At 42.7% G+C, this 22019-nt stretch overlaps 1 protein-coding gene across 1 annotated transcript in view; it reads left to right on the forward strand.

Moving 5' to 3' along the window:
• The window catches only part of LOC135442937 (uncharacterized), a 219744-nt gene that overhangs the window by 103312 nt on the left and 94413 nt on the right, over positions 1-22019 (forward strand). The window contains exon 2 of the mRNA XM_064703210.1: positions 6313-6828. Within this exon, the coding sequence (XP_064559280.1) occupies positions 6313-6828 (516 nt within the window). The remainder of the gene's footprint in view (positions 1-6312; positions 6829-22019) is intronic.

Genomic DNA, 22019 nt, shown 5'->3' on the forward strand with positions numbered 1-22019 from the left:
AAGTGAAACCTCTCATGCAAATTAAAACCATCAGTCTTCTGGACCCTTCTTGATGAAGACTAGGAAAAAAAATGGGAAAGAGCTGGTTCAGGCCAGCAATTCCTGCAGCTGAAGTTCCTGAGAAAGATGCATCTATTCCTTCAAGAAGAGAGCTTTACTGAAGAGGAGAAAAAACATGCACATAACAGTAAAGGCATACAAGGTTTCATGTGATAACCTATTATTTCAGACTTTGGATAAGATTTTTGCTTGTCACATTAATGTGTAACTATAACTGCAAAGTACTTCAGTACAAGCACACTGCCCTCATACTTACAAAATTGTACAGATACAATAGATACCATGAAATAAACATTTTCATTAATTTATCTTTATTTTGATATATCATAGTTGTTTAAACAACAAGTTATTAATTTCTACATATAACTCAGTTCATGCTCATCTTTTAATATGTCTTCTTTATCCCCTTTTCTCAAGATCCTTGAGTTAACCTCCTTTTCTGAGGAAAACAACAAGTTACATCTTTTAAAAAGGCTAAATCAAGCTTTCTTTCAAACACCACTTTCTGGATTAATGATTTACCAATCCAAACCATGTTTAGTTCTTGGAACTTGGTATGTTGTTTTGCCATTTTCCTCCTGCTATTATGAGCTAGTTCTGTACCTCACACAACACTTAAATAATTGAGAGACCCTGAAACCAGACCTCACTCTTTTTGGATTTATTCACACAAACATTCACACTGCAACTCACACTCAGCAATTTTTGACCCCGATCAAATTTCCTAGCTCCTGGGATTTAGGGGAGAAAGCCATGCAACGGGCAATGGCTCCTGGAATCACTCTCTCCTAGTGCTTGCTGTGTGCTGTAAGATCTGCAAGATCTTTCTCATCTCCCCTGCTGATCCAGACTTCCCTGATAGCATCACTTCCCAAGCTGGCTTGATGAGCTGAAGAGCAGAAACGCCTGCCCCAGTGTTTGAGAGCTGTGCAACAGCCAGAGTGCTGCAGGCTGATGTGAGCACAGGAGCAGGGTGGGGGCTTTTCCATGGATGAATTATGATCCGCAGTTTAGTGTCATCACATTTGCTATCTGTTACTGATTCTCTTGTTAGTGCCATTCCCTGATGTGGTCATGAGTGTGTTCCTGCATTCCTCTGGTACAGGACTGAGAAATGTGATGCTCTGTGGTTTTAGTTCCTGTAATGAGAACAAGGCAGTTCTACTCACACACAAAATTTGTAATTATACAAGGCTATATCGTGTTACTGGCAACTCATTAGAATTCTCTGTTGAAATGACATTACTTTATTATACATCACTAACATAAAATGTCAAAACTAGCATGATAGTTGCTTTCATACAAAAAATGAGCTTACTTCTGTAAGTGAAAGCAACAAAATTACAGCAATTTTAGTATCAGTATTTTAATATATATTATAGTTTATGTGGTATGGTCAGAGGCTTTTCCATATAAAAATCACAAAAAGACAATCCTCCCTTTAAAAAATGTCAGTGACTATCAGTTTTGTCCTCTGCATTTACTATGCAGATTAAATAAAATTCAAAAATCATTAAATGTCAAAGGGTGCACCTTTGACATTTGGGGGGTGGTTGAACTTATACTATAAGTTCATCTTTTGCTCTATATCCTTAGAGCACAGGGTACACGCTACAACTAATTTACTCTCTTCCACCACTGCATAAGTGATGTTATTATCATATTGCATACAGTTAAACTGAGACAAGAAATGGAATTCCTTCTGGCCAGACAGTAAGTAAAATGCTGGTGTTGGGATGAGGACACAGGGCTCTTTGGAGCAAGCTGAATATCAGAAAAGCACATTTATTTCACATTTACACGCTAGGTTTGAATATTTCTAAACGAGATAATAAGTAGGTTTTTCATCATGGATCTGTAGAATACATTGGTGAAATCAAGCCACAGCTGGCAAGGTACCTACCTGTTCCTTGACAATATTATGATTTTGGTAACATATAAAACTGATGAGAGGGTAGCATTCCCTTGGCAGCACACTAAATATGCCGCAAGACACATAACCAATGAGTATAATTTGCAAATGTGTATGGAGAATCAGTCTTGACAGTTTTGTTTACAAAGGCAGGCAGCTATTTGCTGATAAGAGATATGACATGCTATTCATCTTGCTGCTGCTAAGCCCAAGGGATTGCAACTGTGATAACAAACTGTTAGATTTGATTGTTGGAATGCTTATGCAATGTTAGTAATAAAGGGTGTTTAAAAGCAAATCTCATTTGTTCTTGGGCAATCATATGGCATTTCTTATAATAATTTTCCTGGGACTCTTAAAAGGACAAGCTAATTAAAGAAAAGATATCTGTCTGGCTCAGCTTTAATGGGTCTGTGTTCTCTAAGTAGGTGTATGTAGGAAACAGGAGCAGACGTGTCTATTTCTCTGCTTGCATGGGTTGGGGCAGAATGTCAAGTGACACAGTCATGGCCTCACATCTTTCAGTTCCTTCATTTTGGCTGGCGTTACCTCCACACACCTTCCAAAACTGGAAAATAAACAGTCCTAAAGATAGGACAAGGGTAATGGCTGTAAACTGAAAGAGGGTAGGTTTCGATTAGATAAGGAAGAAATTTTTCACTATGAGGGTGGTGAAACACTGGAACTGGTTCCTATCCCTGAAAATTTTCAAGGCCAGGTTGGACTGGGCTCTGAGCAACCTCGTCTACTGGAAGGTGTCCCTGCTTATGGCAGTGGGGCTGGAACTCAAGGACCTTAAGGGTCTCTTCCAACATAAACCATTATGTGATTCCAAGTAGTGCTGAGACCTTCAAGAAGCTGGGGAGGAGATTTCTGGCCTGTTTCTCCCTCTTACTGAGCAGCAGAAGAATGGGTCAGCATGACTAACACCTTTCCTTTGTCATCAGCCTCCTGCTTCAGACAATACTGAGAAAACACTTTTCCCAGCACTCCTAAACACCTGCACCATATATAGCCTGAGTAACATGCCCACAAGTTTTCTTACAAAGTTTATGATCAAAGTAAAAAAACTCCAAACTTATATAATACTATCCAGAGCAAATACAGGACTAGAGAAATCAGCCATGTTTTTGGTGAAACATTGCTCATTGAGCTTTGTTGAATGTGTGCATGCAACTCAGTAATGTGCAGACAAGGGCTGATCCAGCTGTGATGGCTAAAGCAGTGTTTTGTCTGGCCAGCTCACTCCCACCTCAGCAGGCACAGCTGAAGTGACGGCTGGAGAGTCTGAGCAGGCAGACCAGGCTGACCATCACAGAATGTGCACATGCCTCACTAATGGATTTAACCAATGCTGGGTACGCTAAAATACTTGGTGAGGAGGGTGAAGGGGTAGCTGCTGCAGGTTACAGCTTGTAACCTGTTGTTGTAACAACTTGAGCTTGTGGCTGACCCCAGCTCATACCTCCTGGTCGGGAGACTGGAGAGAATATTTACAAGGATAAATATCATACACCCTTACAGGGGTAGGGGCAGCCAGGAAGGCTGCACCACTCTTGAATTGCTATGGCTTATTCAGCCTGAGTGCTGCAGTAATTCAGGCAGCAGTCTGCATTTTTTAATGTATTTGAGCATTACACATAAGTCTACACAAGGAAGACATATCAAAACCCCAAACTTTCCACAGCAGGGATTTTAGAGCTAACAAGTGGAAAATGAGTGGCTTTGTTCTCAGTCATTCTTACAGTTACAGGTGACTTTGTGAATAGCATATACTGTGCCAAACTAGAACTGAAATCCTCTTTGAATGCAAGCAGGCCTTAGGTTTAGCAGCAGCTGTGAGATGGAGACTTACTATTAATGTCAGATTCAAGCAGCGTGAACAATAACGAGGCTCTGTTTAAGGTGGACACAGCTTGTCTGCATTACAACTGGACCTTGAGAACCTGTGTTAATTAACACAATTTTAAGTGGTGTCAGCTGTTTCTGAGTAAAGCAATTGATTAGAGCAATAAATGCTTTATTCTTGGTCTTACAAGAATATGGATTTAGGAAGAGAGTTATGATCAATAGGCGGGGTTTTAATTTTTTTGTCTCAAAACCTTTTGAAAGTTGTGAAGTATTTTAATGGACTGAGAGGATTATTTCATTTTTTAATAATCTGTTATTTGGAAAGCACAAAGAAGAAATCAGTCTGGAATGTGATAATTTTATGTTCATTTCCAGGGGTTCTTGACTTAGTTCCAGACAACACAATTTCTTATGTACAATTTTTACTCCTATTTAGCAGCCTTACTGAACAAGTTTAATTGGGTACATGCATGTTTATAAAATTAGTTTCCTGTCTTAGATATGATTTATAAATGAAGGGTTACAGTGCTTTAAAATACAAATGTTTGTGTAGGAAGACAATAATTTAATGCACCCTTAAATGTCATCTTAGGGCCAGGGTGCTGGTTTCATTAAAGGGATCTGGCACGTGACGAAGTCCATGGGTGTTCATGAGGAGCTCAAGGCTGCAGCTTGCCTTGCACTGGGAGGACCTCTCACCTCTGCTTCAATGGGTTGGTCACCTGTCTGAGGCTTCTGTCACTAGTCTTGACAGTGAAAACAAAGATCATATTTTGGTAGCTGTATTAGAAGGTGAGGCATTAATTGTATTATTCCATACTTCTTCCCAGAGGCAGCAGCTGCACAGTGTGGCATAATTTCATACAGCTGTTCATCATCTGATTCTTAGGTGTGAAAAACTTACCAGGTAGTAGAGTAAGGAACAACTCCATAGTTCTTGTTTTGTCAGAAAGGGCACAACAGAACTGCTATACACGCACCTAGGCCTTAGCAAACGTCTGCATATTGATCTGAAGTTAAAATATTGATAGGCCACTGTTTTGACGAGGAATTGGGGAATTTTCTGGCTCAAACATATTATCTAATTTCACATAACAGTTCATTTACTTCCTCCTCCCCTTACTACATACATCCAGCCTAGAGAATGAGGGGCACAATGCACATCCTGTGAAAGTTGGCCACAAGAGGTGGGATGCCTGTGGATTGGACATGTGACAAATGACTGTGGCATTGGGTGGCAGAGGCTCCATTCAGCACACACTGCAGGGCTGATGGTTGGCTTCTGGCCCTGGTGCATAAGGCAGCAAGCAGATCTCAATAACACCTAGGATGTGTCTTACACCTCTAGCACACTGGCTTTATTTAAGGCTGACTGATGTCTTAGGCAGGCTTCTTCATGTTTACTACACTGTTTTACATTTTCAGACTTTTTACCCCCAAGCACATAATTTTTAATTTTAAGATAAAACAGAAAATTATTCCCCCCACAACACAGCTACAGGAGTAAAGGTTCAAATTCACATACTTTTAATTCCCTTTTTCTGATGCAGCTATGCTAACGCGTGCAGGAAGCAGAAAGTCTGTGTGGATAATGCAGAAAAGCTCACACGCCATGAGTTCCTCTCCTTCCTCACATACCTCATGGACCATGCAGAAAATTTCTAGCTAATTAGCTAGGGGAACTGATAAATCATCTGCTTCTTTGGAGCACAAAAATGCAACATGGCCTAGTACTAAGCCTACTTAGCATCTAAAGCCCTGTGCTGCTCTGCCCTCTCAGTCTGGGAAGCAGAACTCTGCATAGTGAGAGCTCCCAGGTGGGATCTTTTAACTGCTGGGGCTTAATGAACATTATGTGAAAAGACCTTTTAAAAGAGGCTGCTTAGAGTTTACTCCTGGTTATAACAACCCTAGGGTAGTCTACTTTTGTTGCTGCCTTCTTAAGAGTCCACTTGTGGATATACAGTGACTGCTCGTTCCACCTCTATGCAAAGGACTAAAGTCTAACTATCCTTCATAGAAGGCCTCATAGAAGGGTATTTCTGTCAGTTTCTTCTAAGTTAGATGCGAATGAGGGGAAATTCTCCCACTTCTACTGTTTTAACTGGTGTGAAAAGACTGCATGTATTAACCTCAGGTACCTGAACTGAATGACTAAATCGGTAAGCTTGGAGGAGATTTATAGGATGAGCACTAAAATATGGTGTAAAAGAAAAAAAAAAAGCTTCAAGAAAGGTACGTTAATTGGTCACATAGATCAATATGAGTAGCTCCGTTTGAAAAATCTGTGACCTACCACAGACAATGGGGCAAAAGGTATATCTGAAATTCGTTTTTCAATGCTTCTTGGCTGCTGCCAAGCACAGAATACTAAGATACCAATCTTCGCGATGCCATCTACCCTGTGCAATAAAAACCCACCCTTAATTTAACCGGAGTCACCAGTCAGCTCCTGAGGCATAAACAGGCAGCTGAAGCACCGCGCGTAGGCTGACTTTAGCGCTGGATGCCGAGCAGCGCTTGGCACAGGTGGAGGAGTTTTCATCACAGACCCAAATTAACTCCGGTGAAGTTGTTCCGCGCCTGCCAGTGCCGGAGGAGCAATCTCCGTGCGGGAGAAGCGCCCAGCGCGCCGCCCTCCCCTCCCGGCGCCGCTCGCCCGAACAAAGGCGGCAGCGCCGGGTCCCCTTTGTGCGCCGCGGGCCGGGCACGGAGCGATCCCAGCGCCCGCCCCGGGCTCCCAGCACGGCCTGGCCTGGCCCGGCACGGCTCAGCACAGCACAGCACAGCAGCGCGTCGGGAGGAAGCGCTGGCTGCGCGGCGGGCGGGCGGCTGCCCGGGCCCTGCCCGCCCCCGTCTCCTCCTCTCGGCCGCCGATTCTCCGCCCCCTCCGCCCTCTCCTCGCGGCGGCGGCGGCGGTGCCTTCCTCGGCCCCGGCTCCTCCGGCTCTCCGCGGCTTCGCCTCGCTCCGCTCCGGGGGCTCCCGCGCCGCGCTGCCCAGCACGGTAAGGGCGAGGCGCGGCTGGGCTCGGGGCCGAGGGTGGCTCCGTCCCGCGGCTCCCGCGCTGGCTCGGGGCGGCCCCGGGAGCGGGGCCGGGCGGGACCCCGCACTGCCAGCCCCGGCGGGTGTCTGGCCAGGGGGCTGCAGCGGGGCTGGGGCGCCGCGCTGCCCCGGGGGCGGGCGGGGACTCCCCCAGCCGGGGGCTGCAGCAGGAGCCGCCCAGCCCTGCCCTGCCCTGCCCAGCCACGCTGCCAGGGGTCAGCGGGCGGGCGGGCGGCTCCCGGTGCGGATGGAGCGCAGCCCCGAGCGGGGGGTGCCGCGGGCGCTGCCCCACCGGCCGAGCCGGCTGCGCCCCCCGGTCCCGGGCGGCGGCTCCGACCCCCAGCCCGCGAGCGGGTTCGCGGCGGAGCGGGTAGGGCGGTTTGGCTCGTCTGGAACGCCTCGCTAAATGGCAGGGGAAAGCGTATGGCCCGGGAGAAAGCCGCTGGAAGCGATAGCTGTTGGGCTCCTCCGAGTTATTTCCCCGAGTCGGAGCGTAGTGGGAACTTCCTCCCGGGATGCCCGTTCGGGGGGATGCGGGGCTGAGCACATGGCTGCCTCCCCTGGGTCTGCCCCGCGTCTGTCACTGCACCGCCTGCCAAGGGGCCTGCCGGCGCCTGCTCTCCTTTCGGAGTGCTAATCTGACCCCAGGAAAACTTTAGCTGGGCGAGGGAAGGAGGCTGCTCCAAAAGGTAATTTACTTAAACGCGTTGGGTTTTTTCCCTGCTCGTCTTCCTTCCCTCGCTCAGGCCAGGCATCTGTGGAAAGGAGGGAAAGCAATGGGATTATCTGTGTCTAAGGGTCCAACATGTATGGCGGGTGATAGTGCAGAGAAGAAGGTTAAAACTTGCAAAGACTTGGCACTGGCAAATTAACATCTCGAGTGAATCGTAGTGTTAACTTTTTAAGCATGAATTTTATGGTCCTTTGCTTGTTGATTGTTCCTCGTGTTTAAAGTCTCTAGATACTCAGGTATTTAAGGACGAAATATATTATTTGCACTTGCAATGACAATGTTGTTGCATTTTGTAAACATCAGGACAACTTTTATCTTTAATGTAGCGCCTTTTATCACTCAGCTGTATTGAGCTGTACTAAATACTTGCACTGTTTGTAAATCTGGTACTGATTTGTTGGGTGGCTTTGCAAAGGTCACTTCAGTTCATCCAATACAGGCATTTTTTGTAAAACGCCTGTATTGATTTAGTGTGGTACAGGGTCAGACTTGGCATTTATAAATTATTTCACATTTGTACTTGTGTGCTATAAGAGCCGTGCTTTATAAAGCAACTATTCCTTAGTTTTTCCTACTGGCAGATCTTGGTGTGTGGTGTACAGCTTTATGGGCATCTAACGTTAAGTGTCCTACTTATTTTAAAATGTTGAGAGCTCCAAAAGGGTCAGTGTAATCCATACCACACGTGTGCTCAGCTGACCTAGAATTAACAGGATAAAACACTTTTAGGTGCTTCTGGAGTGAAAGGTAGGATGCTGTTTCCGCATGCATGGCTAACAATGACTTGCTTTTTCAAGGTGTCCAGTGCCGTGCTCCCCAGTTTGGAGGGTGGCAGAACACCCAGAAAGGCTTGGCTTAAATTGGTGAGACTGGTCATGGGAGCAGAAGGCACTGGCGGCCTGGAGGTGCTCCACGAGGAGATGAACACGATGGTGTTGGTGGCCAGGGGAGGTGGATGCAGGGACCACCATCAGTCCCTCATGGATGGTGGGCAGCCCTTGCCGTGCTGTGGGGCTGCTGGAGCTGACAGAGCTGAGTGCCCTCTCAGGGCCCCCATTTCATGTGGGTTGGTAACTTAGCATGTCAGGTGCTGTTTCATGCTGCGGGACGGAGTTTCCCCTCTGGCTTTCAGGAGGCAGCAGGCAGGTGCCTGTGCTCTGCTGTGTAGGTGCAGGCACACCAGGAATGTGGTGCTAAGTGTGATTTACTGCCTCGATGGGACTGATAGCCCGTGCCAGCAAGTTCACTCTGCTGCCCAGAAGGCCTGGACTGCCTTCATGCCCGTGCATCCATGTTAAGCAAATTGTATCACAAGCTAAAGTTAAGAGTTAACCATGTTTTCCAGGTTCTTGTGGAGATCATTTGCTGTCACTTTGCTGGAGAGGCTCTTTCTGTGTTGTGTTGTAGCAGCTGGCCACCTTCACCTTCCTTGTCTGCCCCTCTTAGGCTTGTGGTGACCATGCTGAAGATCCAGTTGTTCGTGCATTTAATATAGGTGCAGTCTTCCACTGGGTAGCAGATGGTTTTCTCTTAAAGGTTCCTGCTTCTCTTTCAAAATCTAGATGTCTAAGGTTAATTTAGCAAGGCAAAACTGACTCAAATTGTAGGACACAACTTTGCAAATAAGTTTTGATTGCTCAGAGCTACAGAGCTCATTTTGGATAGTGTGCTAGTGTGTAAAGGGAAGGTGTTTCTCAAGTGTGCTTTTGTAAGTATGTTTCCCAGTGCTGACTAGCTAAGTTAGAAGTCAGTACTCTGAATTATCATAGGGTAGATTTTGGCCATTAATTGTAGTGGAATGCAGAGTAAATAAAGGCTTATGTTTACAGCCTGCCCAGAACTAGACGGTGTATCTTTGAATTCTGGAACATCTCTGGTCTCTCACTGGCTAACAGTGTGTTTTGTTTTCTTCTGCTAGATTACGGCTCCCTCCCATAAGGCCTTAAGCACATGTGTTGATCAGCCACAAATTAATAATTTTGAATTAAACTGAAGGGTAAGCATATGTCAACTACAAAGTGTTTTTCTTTCAAGGAAGCTTTATTTCAGTAGGGCAAGTTCTGAGAAGTTAGAAGAACTAGTTTGTGTTATCCATGGAGCTAAAGGCCTGTAGGAGTTGGAGGTTTAAATTGTAAAAAAGAGAAAAGCTTGGACTGTCTTAAGTGTAAGGTACAATAGCTGCTTGGAAACTGCATTTTAAGGAGAAGCAAAAGCTTGCCAAGTTGGGCTGGGGACCTTGCTGTGAGAATAAGATACTGCAAGTTACCAAAAAACCTAAAAGGAGTGAAGTAAAGGAGGGGATTGATTGTTGGAGAGCAGAAACTGCAGGGATAGCATGTGAACTGCCAAAAGCTAGAGGATGAAGAAATTTAAGATGAAGAGAGGGAAAAAAAAAAAGAAAAAGAGCAGAAGAGAATTTGGCAATTATGTTGTGAGGACCAGGCTGTATGAAAAGTGCTTGATGCCTCTAAAATTAGCACTTCTTGTTTTAGTTGTTTAGTTTTAGATATGCATGAGGATTGAATATGGGAGAAAGATAGGGTGCTACATGGAAATGACTGGAATAAATGTCTTGTGTCTGTTCCCAGTCAAACTAAGTCAGGGGGTTTCTGCTTTTGTGCTCTGAAAGAGCTGGGGCAGGGCATTGGAGCCAGGTTAAAAAATAGAATTGGGTGTTATTGGGTTAGGCTGAAGGTAGCAGTTGTGATAGCAAGATAGCAAAAGATGTATAGTTCAATTTCTTTTAAAAAGAGAAGGATATCTTCACACCTTTTACTCTGGTCACAATAGAATTTAAGGATTTAGAATAAATTTGGAATGGAAAAAGTAATTAAGTATATAAAGCTAAGTGGAAAACAGGATAAAGAGCATCATGTATTTGCCACAATTAGGTCATGGGAGACTAAAGTCATATTATTACTGGCTAAATACTGAATGTCCTAGACAATAGGAGCAGAAGGCTTCAGTTCCATGTATATACACCAAAAATAACTAAATTGGAAATGTGAGGCTTAGCTAAAGGTGTCTCCTGAAGGAGAAATTATGAGTTTGCCTGCCTCATAAAGCAATTATTCATGCTCTGCATCAGTTAGTGGAGAGCTGGTCTCTTTGCTTCACCATACTGGCTGAAATAACTGTATGAGAAGGACAATTGCTGATGAGGCAAAGTTGGTAGTCAGCACCGAGGTGGGTTGGATTATTGCACAGGAAGAATTGAATGTCTGTGATGACTGAAACAATAGGAATGTCAGGAAGTTGAATAGCTCTAAAAGCAGAGTTATTTACTGAGTGATTATTAACAACACATCTGCTATCAGCTGGCAAGTCATCCCTTAAAGCAGGTTTGGAGGAAAAGGCCTGACAGCCATGGACAGGGATGACTCTTGTTTGATACTGACCATGAAATGAGAGAAACGTGCTGCTCTGGAAGAGCTCAGTGAAGATAGACAAGGCATTAGGCAAGGCATTAGGGTGACTTTGTGTCAAATACTTTACATAGTTCTGGACACTTAAGTACAGAAAATATTAAATCCTAGTGGAACATGTGGATGGACATCCAAACTAGAAAGATCATGTAGTGTGAACAGTCTGGAGTCAGATGAGAGACCAAAACTTAAACTACTCTGGCTTTTGTGTCTTAGTAATGGCAGAGATGGGAGATAGCAGCTGCTTAGAAGTTCCCTGGGGCAAATTCTTGGAGGAGAGGAAGGGTCATAAACTGAAGATTCATCTGTGATTTTGGGTTAAAAACTTGGTGTACGGAAGGGTAATTTGATGGATGAGTACCAGAATAATGCACGTGGGGGATTTGAAAGGAGTTTCCTTACTGTGAGATTTTGGATGCCTTCCTAGCTGTATGTATCCTGAATCCCAGCTAAGTATTGAAGTTTGCATGTGACTGTTCAGGAATGGAGCAGTTCAGGTAACTGAATCCGCCACATTTTATGCTTTGGTGTTCACAGTTAATCAACAGAAATAGTACTTTACTTCAATAAAGGAGGTGTGATGAGCAGAAGCACTTATTTTTGGGGAGCATGTGTTGTCTAGTCACATGATGGTGGATGGAATTTATAGCAAGTAAAAACACTTATCTGTGACATTAGTAGCTGTTTTGTTCTCTTTTCAGTGCATAATGGAGTGGAATGAAGCTTAACTCATAAAATATTTAAGATAACCACAAATTAATATATGTGGGACAGAAAATGCATAAATGGACATGCAGGCTGGAGGTCAGGTTGGCTGACTTGCACCCATAAATAAATAAAAGGGTTCTCCTGTCAAATGAGTGCCTGTGTTTATCCTCTGCCTTATTTCATACTCTCTGGTGTTGCGAGTGTTCCATGGCACTGCTGCATCCTCTTGTTGGGGGCTGTGCTCCTGGGAGTAGGGGGCTGCCTGGGGAGAGGCTTGGGCAGAGCCTCGTGGGGTGGATGAAGTGCAGAGCTGTTGAAAACCCCTGGTGGGGGCTCTCAGCTGGGGTTTGTGTGCTTGTCTGCGGCTTCGCTTTGCAGTACCTGACCAGGTGTTGGTGCTGAGCTGTGCCAAGGCCAATGCACCCTGACCCCTGGGAAGCAATTGGGGTATGAGGTGTGCCTGTTGAGACACACTTCCTCTAGTGACAGTGCTGAGGACTTGACTGGCTCACAGTGAAGAAAAGAGTGTGCCCCATTGGAAGTGTAAAGATGGCAATGCTGTGTTGACTTTGTTTGATATTTGCCATAGTGTCAGTCTCTCTTGGTTTATAAACTGTCTTGTGGCTGGTCTGTGTATGCCCAGTGAAACTTCTGGAAGCTTTGAGATGACTTCAAAAAGAAAAAAAGAATATGTCACCTGTGTGAATGTATTCTGAGAAGAACCATTGAAAAAATAAGGTGCTTTGAGTTTGTTTGTACATCAAAGCAAGATGAATATCTTGATATTGCTTTATGACTATTTGTTTTGAATTTATAAGGCGGGTGTCTTACTGCCTTAGAAATAATCCAGTTGCAAACTCCCTTCCAATGTAGTTTATTAAAATCTGAACTATTGAATTTTAAGTGTTTGCCCTAAATGCCTGTGTATTTTTTGCTTTAAAGAGGAGCTATGTAATGAACTCAATGTGTCAGCATGCCCCATAGGAAGCAATTGTGAAAAGATTGTGTTGAGCCATCAGAAGAATAATTAGACAATCCCAGGGAAAATTGAATGTGTTGTCCTGGTAGCTTTTAGCATGCATTATTAGGCTGTTTGCGTACTGTTATTTTTCATTTACTGCTATTGCCCTATTATGCAATAAAAGTATAGTTAAAAAAGATAAGACTAGGGCTGTGGTGGGCATTATAACATCTTTCATTTGACAGCCTTCAAGTCCCAAATATTAATGAATGTGGTGGAAAAGTTGTTTCACATTTACAAGGGAGAGATTCAACCTAAATTCAAACAGTCTTTACCAAATTAAAGAGCAAAGCACTTGTCTCTTGATGCTTTGCTGTGTTCTTTAAAAACAAAAATCACTCAAATAATTTCCTGTTAAAATTTGAGGTCTTGGAAAAGTCTGCATTAAGAAATGGGAGGAAATGTTTTAAGAATGTACTGGACAGGGAAGATAGTAATTGAGTTGAGTATTGTCTGAGTTGTCGTCTTCATCCAGTGCCTCTCCACGTTACTAGACAAGTCTGTTTTAAGTAACTACCCAAATTCATGAGTGGACCCAGACCTTTGGATTTGTAATGACCTTTGTATGTTGTCTCCATTTGACAAGTTAATCTGTGCGTGCTGCTATTTGGGAGGTCAGGCAACCACAAGGAAGCTGTTTCTCATGTATGCAAGTGCATATGTAGATATATGCAGTTTGAATCAGGATGGAGGAGAATCATTTAAGTAATGCTTGGGTGGGTAGAACACTTTTGAGATGATGGTGATGATGATAATATGAATTTTATTTTACTTTATTTTGTATATATAAAACTTAATGTTGCTGTGGTGTTTGTCAATCTGTTATTTGTCTTCCTGTCTAACTCCAGTGGGTTTGGACCATTTTTAAAATCCTGCTTAAGAACCTTGTGTCACTTTTGTCGCATGCAGCCACATACTTCAAGATTACATTTTGAAAATTGCATATTTATTACTAACATTTGTAAATTGCTCATGTAAATACAATAAGTAACATGACCCATTCTATGTGCATGTTGTATTTAATTGCATTTAATATTTAGATTCATATTATCTGTGTTGTTTTGCCTTTCTGAGCTGCAATATTGCTGAATTTTATTACTGTTGGGTTGTCCCAATGTGTTAGTTTGGGTGTTCAGTGATAATTGCAGTGAGTGTCAATCCTGAATGAATTTAAATGGTAGGTAGTGTGAATGGAACTTCATGGTTTGCTTTTGCTCCATTTGGATAGATGTTGTTTTGTCACTGAAGATCACTTGTGATAGTCTCTCTACATAGTAAAACTTGATACAATATTAGGGACTTACTGATAAATCAGTTAATTTTATTAATTAATATCTGCTAATCAGAAACTAGAATTGCAGTTCCATAATGTGTGATTTTTGCAGTGTGTTTGTACAAATGTTTGGGGAGCATTGCAGATAGGAAGGCCTGCTTATTCATATTTCCTGCAAGGCCTCCATACGTGCTTTACTGAAGGATTTCAGGTGTTCTAGTTAATTTTGTCTTTATTTATTGCTGCTGTGCTGTCTTGCACTGTTTTCTGTGCAAGTTTGGGGTTTACTCCTGTTGTAATATTGGGTCCTATTCCATGCAAATGAAATTTTGCTTATTAGGCTGAGCTTCAGAACTTCTAGGTGAAGTGAATTCCTCAAATCTTTATGTATTTAAAACTACAGGTCTTTCCCCCTTGTGCCCCTTTCTTTCTGTTTGATAGACTGTGAGGAAAAAGAGACACTGACTCTAATGAAGCACACCATATAGGAGTACACAATGTTCTTTTCCTCTGTTGTACACAATGTTGTTTTCCTCTGATCTTTGTGGTAGTCATTTGAGGTGTTCACTTGTGACTAAAATACATTTATTTATTTAAAAAATAAATTTTGATTTTTTTTTTCTGATGGCCTCTTTCTTATAGCAAGTTTGTGCTAGCATTTCTTTTAGGACTGAGAGCTTTTTTTCCCCCCTGTTAATTGAAAGATGATCAGTATCATTTCTCTCTTCCTTTCCTCTCAATCTCCCTTAAACCAAAACAAACCCTTCAGTCCTTAAACAAAAGTGTCTTTGTTTTTACATTTGTTTTATGAAATTGCTTGAATCCTTTGGGAAAAGCTTTCCTCTCACAGGAAGAGAGGGAAAAAACCCCCCACCCTTCTAAAGCCAAAAACAGCAAGCCTGCCACCAGACATTACTTTGTTTTGCTATCTGAATAGTGGCAGATTGCATTAAAAAAGCAATTTCTCATCTTAATGAATGAAAAGTGCAATTGCAGAAATGCACACAAATAAACAAATGGTTTTCACTCAGCAAATGTAAAATTGGTAGTATCCAGGGCAATAATTTGCTACATGCCCTTCTGGAAGCTTCTTCACATTTGGAAGCGGAATTTTAAATGGGTATTTTGTAGTTCTGAGAGGTGGGACAATGAACTGCTCCTTGGCCTTTCTGATTTTATTTTTTGGCACTGTTTATTGCTAAAACACCTTGGTGCTGTTCTGATGCTGTGGCCCAGCTGTGGAGCCATCCATCCTGGCACACTAGACAGTTGTGTGAAACACCATCTCCTGACCTAGGAACCTGGAAACTGGCAGCAAATATGAGTTAAATCAGAGATTGGGCTAGGAAGACAAAGAATTATGTGAAATATCACCCTGCTAGTTTGTCTGCATGGGCTTTATCCAGAATATATACACTAAAGAAAAGAGATGCTGATGAGCTAGTACAAGATTATTGCAGCAGACTTTCTCCCAAATGCAATAAAAATGCAAAATTGAGTCAGTGGCCTACTATTCTTGATCACCTGTATTATTATGCAGGCTGGAGGGATCAAGGATGAAGAAAAATTTTATGAGTAAATGCTGCAGGTGAATGAAAAAATAAGGCGGCCTCCGTTAACACCAGGAGGTAAGGGCTTATCTGCCGAAGAGTGAGAAATCAGACACTGGGCTAAAAGCATTGGTACAGGACTGTGCTGGAAGACCCCTTCTGAGCATTATATGGAGAATTAGGGGTATGGTGGCCTCCCTGGCTTCCACTGGCACCTCACATCTTAAGCAGCTCTTGAATTTTGCTTGACGTTCCCTCTGTTGGTGTCCTGCATTGCTTCTGTCCCCCTTCTGTCCCCACAGCCCATGCTGTGTCAACTTTATAGCTCATGCTGGGCTTCCATGTGTGTGCAGCTGTGAACAGCTGTGTCCTCATGACTGGCTTAGCCATAGTGTCCTGGTGAAACCTTCATGTCATTTCCTGGGCTTCCTTTTTATATCCCAACCTTGCAAGTACAGCTGCTTGTGCTTCCAGTGCCTGGGAACAGAACTGTGTGCTCTGCAGTGCCTTGTGGGGTAGCATCCATACCTCTCATAAACAGGCATGTGCAGAGATGATTATATGGATGTTCATCTTATATCTGAAACATTTTTAAGTGCTCATCATGAAGACTAGACCAGAGAATTATAGGCTTTGGAGAGATAGAAGCTGAATTAACTTGTGCTTTGCTGGCTAAGCTGCATTAATATTTTCATTACTTGCCCTAAAATGCAGTAGGCAAAAGCTGTAGGGAGAGGCCCTGGCCTCCATCTATGCTGAATTTAATAAAATATAGGATTTTTCCTTCTAAACTTTCATTATCCAAGAACCTCTATGAATGTACCAAATGATGCTGTTTAGATTGTTGCAGTCAGCTAATTTGATTTCCATATTACTTCTGGGTGACAGTTGCTGAAAAGATTTTTTTACAAGGTGCCTTGCCCCAGTATGAAATCAGATCCTCACCCTCCACCTCCTATGTATATATTGCTGGATTGTGTGGGCTGTGCTGCTGAGCCAGAGAGCACAGAGGAGTATTTGCCTCCTGTGCTGCTATTGTGGTCAAGGCTAATCAAGTGCTGCTAGTGACAGGAGGGCTTGCTTTCCTGGTGAATAGCAGGATGGTGGTGTATATTTTGCTCAGAGGGGATCAGCACAGATGCTGAGTAGAGGAGCTGCCCACCTGACAGATCCATGCTCACTCTTTGTTCCAGTCTGCTGTGTGCCCAGAACACTTTCCCTGAAAATGCTGTTCCCTGTAGGTGCTGCAGCTGAGCTGGGACAGCAAGGTGAAGACTGGAAGGACAGAGACTGCTATCCAAAAAGCCTTGCAGTGGACGTGGTTAGTACTGCAGCTCTGCAGGGCAGAGGCTGTCACATGTTGCTGCAGGTTCAAGGCTGAGGGAATTGCTGTGTGAGCTGGGCATGAAGGAAGGAGGCAGCTTGTGTTATGGTAGCTGGGATACAGACACTGTCTGATGTGAAGTTGCCTGCTGTGAGGTTCCAGTCTTTCTCCTACGTCTTTCCCATGTCTTGAACTTGTACTAATTTAAAGCTGAACTTCTAATGAGAAGCAACAAAACCTGTTCCTTAATCAGTGTGATTTGCTTTCATGGAATACTTCATTCAGCCTAGTGTAAATTGTGAAAGCCATGTTTTTATATTTGAAAATTATGTCAGCTGCTCTTGACATTGAACCAGGCAGAAGAGACAATCTCCATGAAGTCTGGCTTCAATGAACTGTAATTTAGTACCATAACATACTGAGCTGAAAGAAGCAATAAAATAGTCCTCCATATAGTCCTTTTGCATTATAGTTCTGGAGTTGCAGCTATGGGTTTTCCACAGTTTCCTTAAGACCTTTCTCTTCTTAATAGGCAATATATAGAATACCAAACTCCTCAAATTCACTTGAAGTGTTATTAGAATAACTCATATGTTGGGGTGGAGATAATGGCCTCTTGTTCTTCTATAGAACAGTCACATGGGCACAAATTCTTTCTTTCTTTCCTTCTTTGAAGTTGTTTTGCAGAGTTACACAGAAATGCAGGGATTTTTCCTAGGCTGGGATTTTTCTCAAGTCAGTGTCAGAACTCCCTTTTTCATAATCGCTAAGACTGTGACAACAAGATAAACTGACAACAAGATAAACAGAACTGAGGTGAGGTCTGTCTTGTTCACCAAGTTGAACAGATCTTACAATTTTTTTCCATGATCAACTAACTCATTGACATGGCAGTTAATAGAAGTGTAAATGGGAATGTCAGAAACTCTGTGGTCACTGCCCTGTAAGCTTCACTGGCACCTACAGTGAGTGTTCTCCAAGGGTAAAGAAGAGGCAGAGCTTGGATATGAAGGAGGGAATTACAATTGTTAGTTGTGGCTTCTGTGCTTGGTACCTCTAAAGGCTTCTGACAGTGGAAGGAGAGTGCCATTGAGTTGTTGCCCAGTTTCTCTTTTTTTAAAAATATTGTGATATCTCTGATCACAAATTCACAGACTTTGGGAGCTTAAAGTGTAGGAGAACTTTCCTTGATGGGAAATTACGGAACATACCTGCTTATGTGTTCTGAATTACATGGTGGTTTTTGTTTTAACCAATTCTATTCTGACTCGGGAAAAAAGGTGATATGTTCTCATGAAAAGAGATGTATTCTACAGGGAAATCATGTACATAATTTTCAGATTATTTAAAAGCACATTTCAAGACAGATCAGAGTTATCTTGATTTATGTATTTGGTCTTCAGCCTATGTACAAAATGTAAAGTGAAATAAAATTAAGATGTCTGGTTTATTATGTTGTTTACTAATAAAATACATCTAAGTGTTCACAAGGGAAAATTTTATTTGGAAAAAGATTCAAATGAAGTACCGCCTTACTGTCTCTGTTGTTACTTTTCTGTTGTCTTAAATTTTTTTAGTTGCTTTTCTTCCCCCCTTCTAACAGTGCCTAGGATGTGTATTTGAGCTAACCATTAATGCTTCATTTTTGATGTCTGTTGTACTTTTACCTGTATGCTAATGTATGTAGATGAACAGGCCAGGACATGACCTATATAATACAAGTGCCTTAATTTACTCCTATGTACATTCCAGGGTGTGGATATTTAAATAAAAAGGGAAAAGATGAACTGGTGCTTGGTACATTAATTCTAGCTGGAGACTGGTACTTGTGATAGGTGGGTAGTTATCAAAATAGCCACCATCTGACGCCATTTTTTCCCATTCTTGCTGTAAAGGCAGCTCATGGAAACACATCTGCAGCCAGGCAGGGGCCAAGGGCCTGCTTGGGCAGAGTCATTCCTCAGTCCTCTTTTCCATCTTGAAGGCAGGATGCACGTGCTGGGCCTGTCCTGGCAGCAGGGTGCACCTTGCAGCTGTGCTTCCCAGTGATCTTGGGAAGAGCAGCTCCTGGAAAGCACAGAGCCTCCCTCCTGTGCCCCAAGTTCAGGCTTCCTGCAGGAACCCATGGGACATGGCCTGCCCTGCCTCTCTCCTGGGTTAGGGCATGGCTGGCCTCTGGGTTGGAACACAGGATCTACCTGGCCATCCCTGCTGGATCCCTTGGTGTCTCTAGTGCTGTGACAGGCACTTGACAGGAGAATGACAGATGATTCCTTGGATGCTGTGCCAGGAATTCAGCCATGCAGAGCACTCACAGGTCATAGTTGAGATTTTGCATCTTAGATAGAGAGAAATAATAAATCCTTCACATTAAACAGGATGAGAATACACAAAAGAACGTTTCCAGGAAAGTCCAGGAAAGCATGCATGCATGAGATGGGGAAAAGGAGTTGATCTGGTTTCTGATGTGCTCCATTAACTGTGGGATCTGCAACATTCCTCAACAGTCGAGAAATGTCATGTGGATGACTGCAGGTGATCTTGAGTCATCTTGGAGACAGAAGACTGAATCCTCTTCTCAATCCCTTGGCATTCTTTCTGTAACAGGATGGTGTCCACATGCGTCCACATACAAATAATATTTTTTTTTTAAGTCTTAAATGATCTAATTTTCTAGATGAGCTTTCCCTTTCTGCAGCTGGTTTGGACTGAATTTGGGGAAGCAGTTCCAGTACATGGTCTGTATCCAAAGGATGCTCCTCTGAGGACTGTTAGCTATGGTAGGAATGTAGTCCTTAGCAGGTGGGCTGGGCTCAAACTCTTGCCCTGCCCTGTGCTTGGAGAGGTTGTCCATGAATTCTGAGCTGCAGCATTGCTCTTCCACATCTTCTGAAGGGTGCTGAACAGACTGGTGACAAGGCAGACTGAGGTGGGCATCCAGTGAAACGTATTCCCCAGGTCCCTCTCCCAGGTTCTCTCCTAAAATATCTGAAGTGCTCTTACTTCTATCTTGCTGTCAGTCCTCTTAGTTGGATTGTCTGGAAATAGTTACTTTCTTATAGATATTCTTGCTGGTGGTATAAGATAGCTTGGCGGCATCTATGAGAAAACAGTTATATGGGGAAGAGGTTGTTTTGAGATTTTTGTCTTAACTGGAAAAGTACCAAAAGCTGGGAAGTGCAAAATACATGTGTTGTTTTTTTTTTTTCCCCCCTGAAATTTCACACCACTTTTCAAAATAAATTCTTCTGCCTTTAAGTGGGTGAGTCCTTTCTCAAAAGTAGTGATTCCCAAATGTTCATATTTGAGCCAAGAATAAAATCTCTTTTTATGCAATCTCTTCAGAGCCTGCCTTTGAGAAAGAAAGAAAGAATTTAGTCTTCTTTTAGAGACTTTATTCTCTTTAGAGAACATAATGAGTTTGCTTTTGAAAGGAAAAACTGAGAATTGCCATGTAGGGGCTCTGTAGTATCTTGGCTTGATTTTATGCAGGATAAAGCTATTTAGTATTTAATACAGTAAACTGTTTAAAAGGATAAGTTATATAATTACCATGAACTTTTAAATAACGATTAGTATTAGTACTTGATTGTCAGTCAAGGCTGTGGCTTTATAAATAGGAAAATGGTTGCAGATATAGTCATAGCTTTTTAAGATTTTTTTCCCTTCCTTTTTGTTTACCCTTATTTGCATATCTTAATTATGTCAACATAACTGTTTACAGTTTGAAACTGAAATGTTATTTTATTTCTCCAAGTATCTTTCAGTATCGGCTCAGTGACTTCCAGTTTTTAGGAGCTTGTTAACTTGCCTCTGACGGTTTCTTCATAGTCAGATATGGCAGCTGATGTCTGAGAGCTTTAAAATAATAATGAATGCCATGAAATTCTTTGTTTGCTTAGTGCTGTGATCCTGTAGCTTGATTTCAAGTAAACAAGCATCCATATGGTGTATGGGAATAAGTGAGGTGTCCCTTGCTGTGTGATACCTGTTTGTTGCTGGACTGCAGCTGACTCTTCGGGCAATAGAAGAGCCTGGTGGTAGAGTGTGAAGTGGTATGAAACCACTCCTGATTGCAATCAGCTTGTCATGAATGCTTGAGGGAAAGGGTCGGAAAGTAACCTCCAAGCATTTCCACTTCACAGTGTTGAATTGTGGTTTTATTACTGTCAATATTTGGCTAATGGAGTAGGAGTTGAACCCAGTTTATGGGTATTGTTCACCAAATTCAGTTTTACTCCACTTCAAGAGAAACAGAGCCAAATGTAAGCAAAATATCTCTTGCTCTGTTAGTATTTAAACTTTTGTAACAAAATGACTTAGGACTGAAAGGAGTAGCTTCAATCTCAGAGGCAAACAGATGCTTCCCAAAGTGGCCACACTGGAAAGTATATTTGTCTCTGGCTCTTTTTGTTGTACTCTATGCTAAACTTAGAATCACAGGATTTAGAAACCTCTCCCCATGCACTTTTTAGTAGTGACCCAGTCTTTCCATGATACAAAATGGATCTGTGGGCTGGAGAATGTTCATTTAGCTCCCAGGTGCACCAGAAGAGCTCCCAGATAGAGACAGCTGGAATTCCTGAGGTGCCAAGCCCAGCTGGAAGGTTCTTCCTGCAGCGCCTAATGTAGCAGTACAAAAGTATCAGAAAAGGTTGTGTGAGGCAAAAGGAGATGATATTTAAAGATTTGCCTTGTTCTTTTACTAGTCATTTTGCAGCACCAGATAATGATAATTTTATTTAATTGTAAGGGGAATTCCATTGTGTTTGAAGGATTCTTCCTCTGCTCCTCAGTTTGTTGTGACCTTTACCAAGTGGGTAGACTTCATCAGTTAATACAGGAATTTACATAAAGGTGATGCAAAGTTCACAGAGTGGTAGTGTGGTATGGCTGTCAATTTGAACTGTTTAATATGTTCACAGCAAGGGGGTTTTTGTTTCGGGGTTTTTTTGTCTTTTGTTGAGCTTTTTCTTACTGTCAAGTCAATCCCCAGGAGTGATGAGTTGTGCATGTGTCACATCCAGGCTATCATTCTGGCAAAATCACTGACAAGCTGACATGTGTGGTTATTGTTTGTTTTTTGGAGAAGGCACCAAAAAAACACCACTTCCTAATC

This window comes from Zonotrichia leucophrys, chromosome 2 (assembly GCF_028769735.1).
Source record: "Zonotrichia leucophrys gambelii isolate GWCS_2022_RI chromosome 2, RI_Zleu_2.0, whole genome shotgun sequence".
NCBI classification, from domain to species: domain Eukaryota; kingdom Metazoa; phylum Chordata; class Aves; order Passeriformes; family Passerellidae; genus Zonotrichia; species Zonotrichia leucophrys.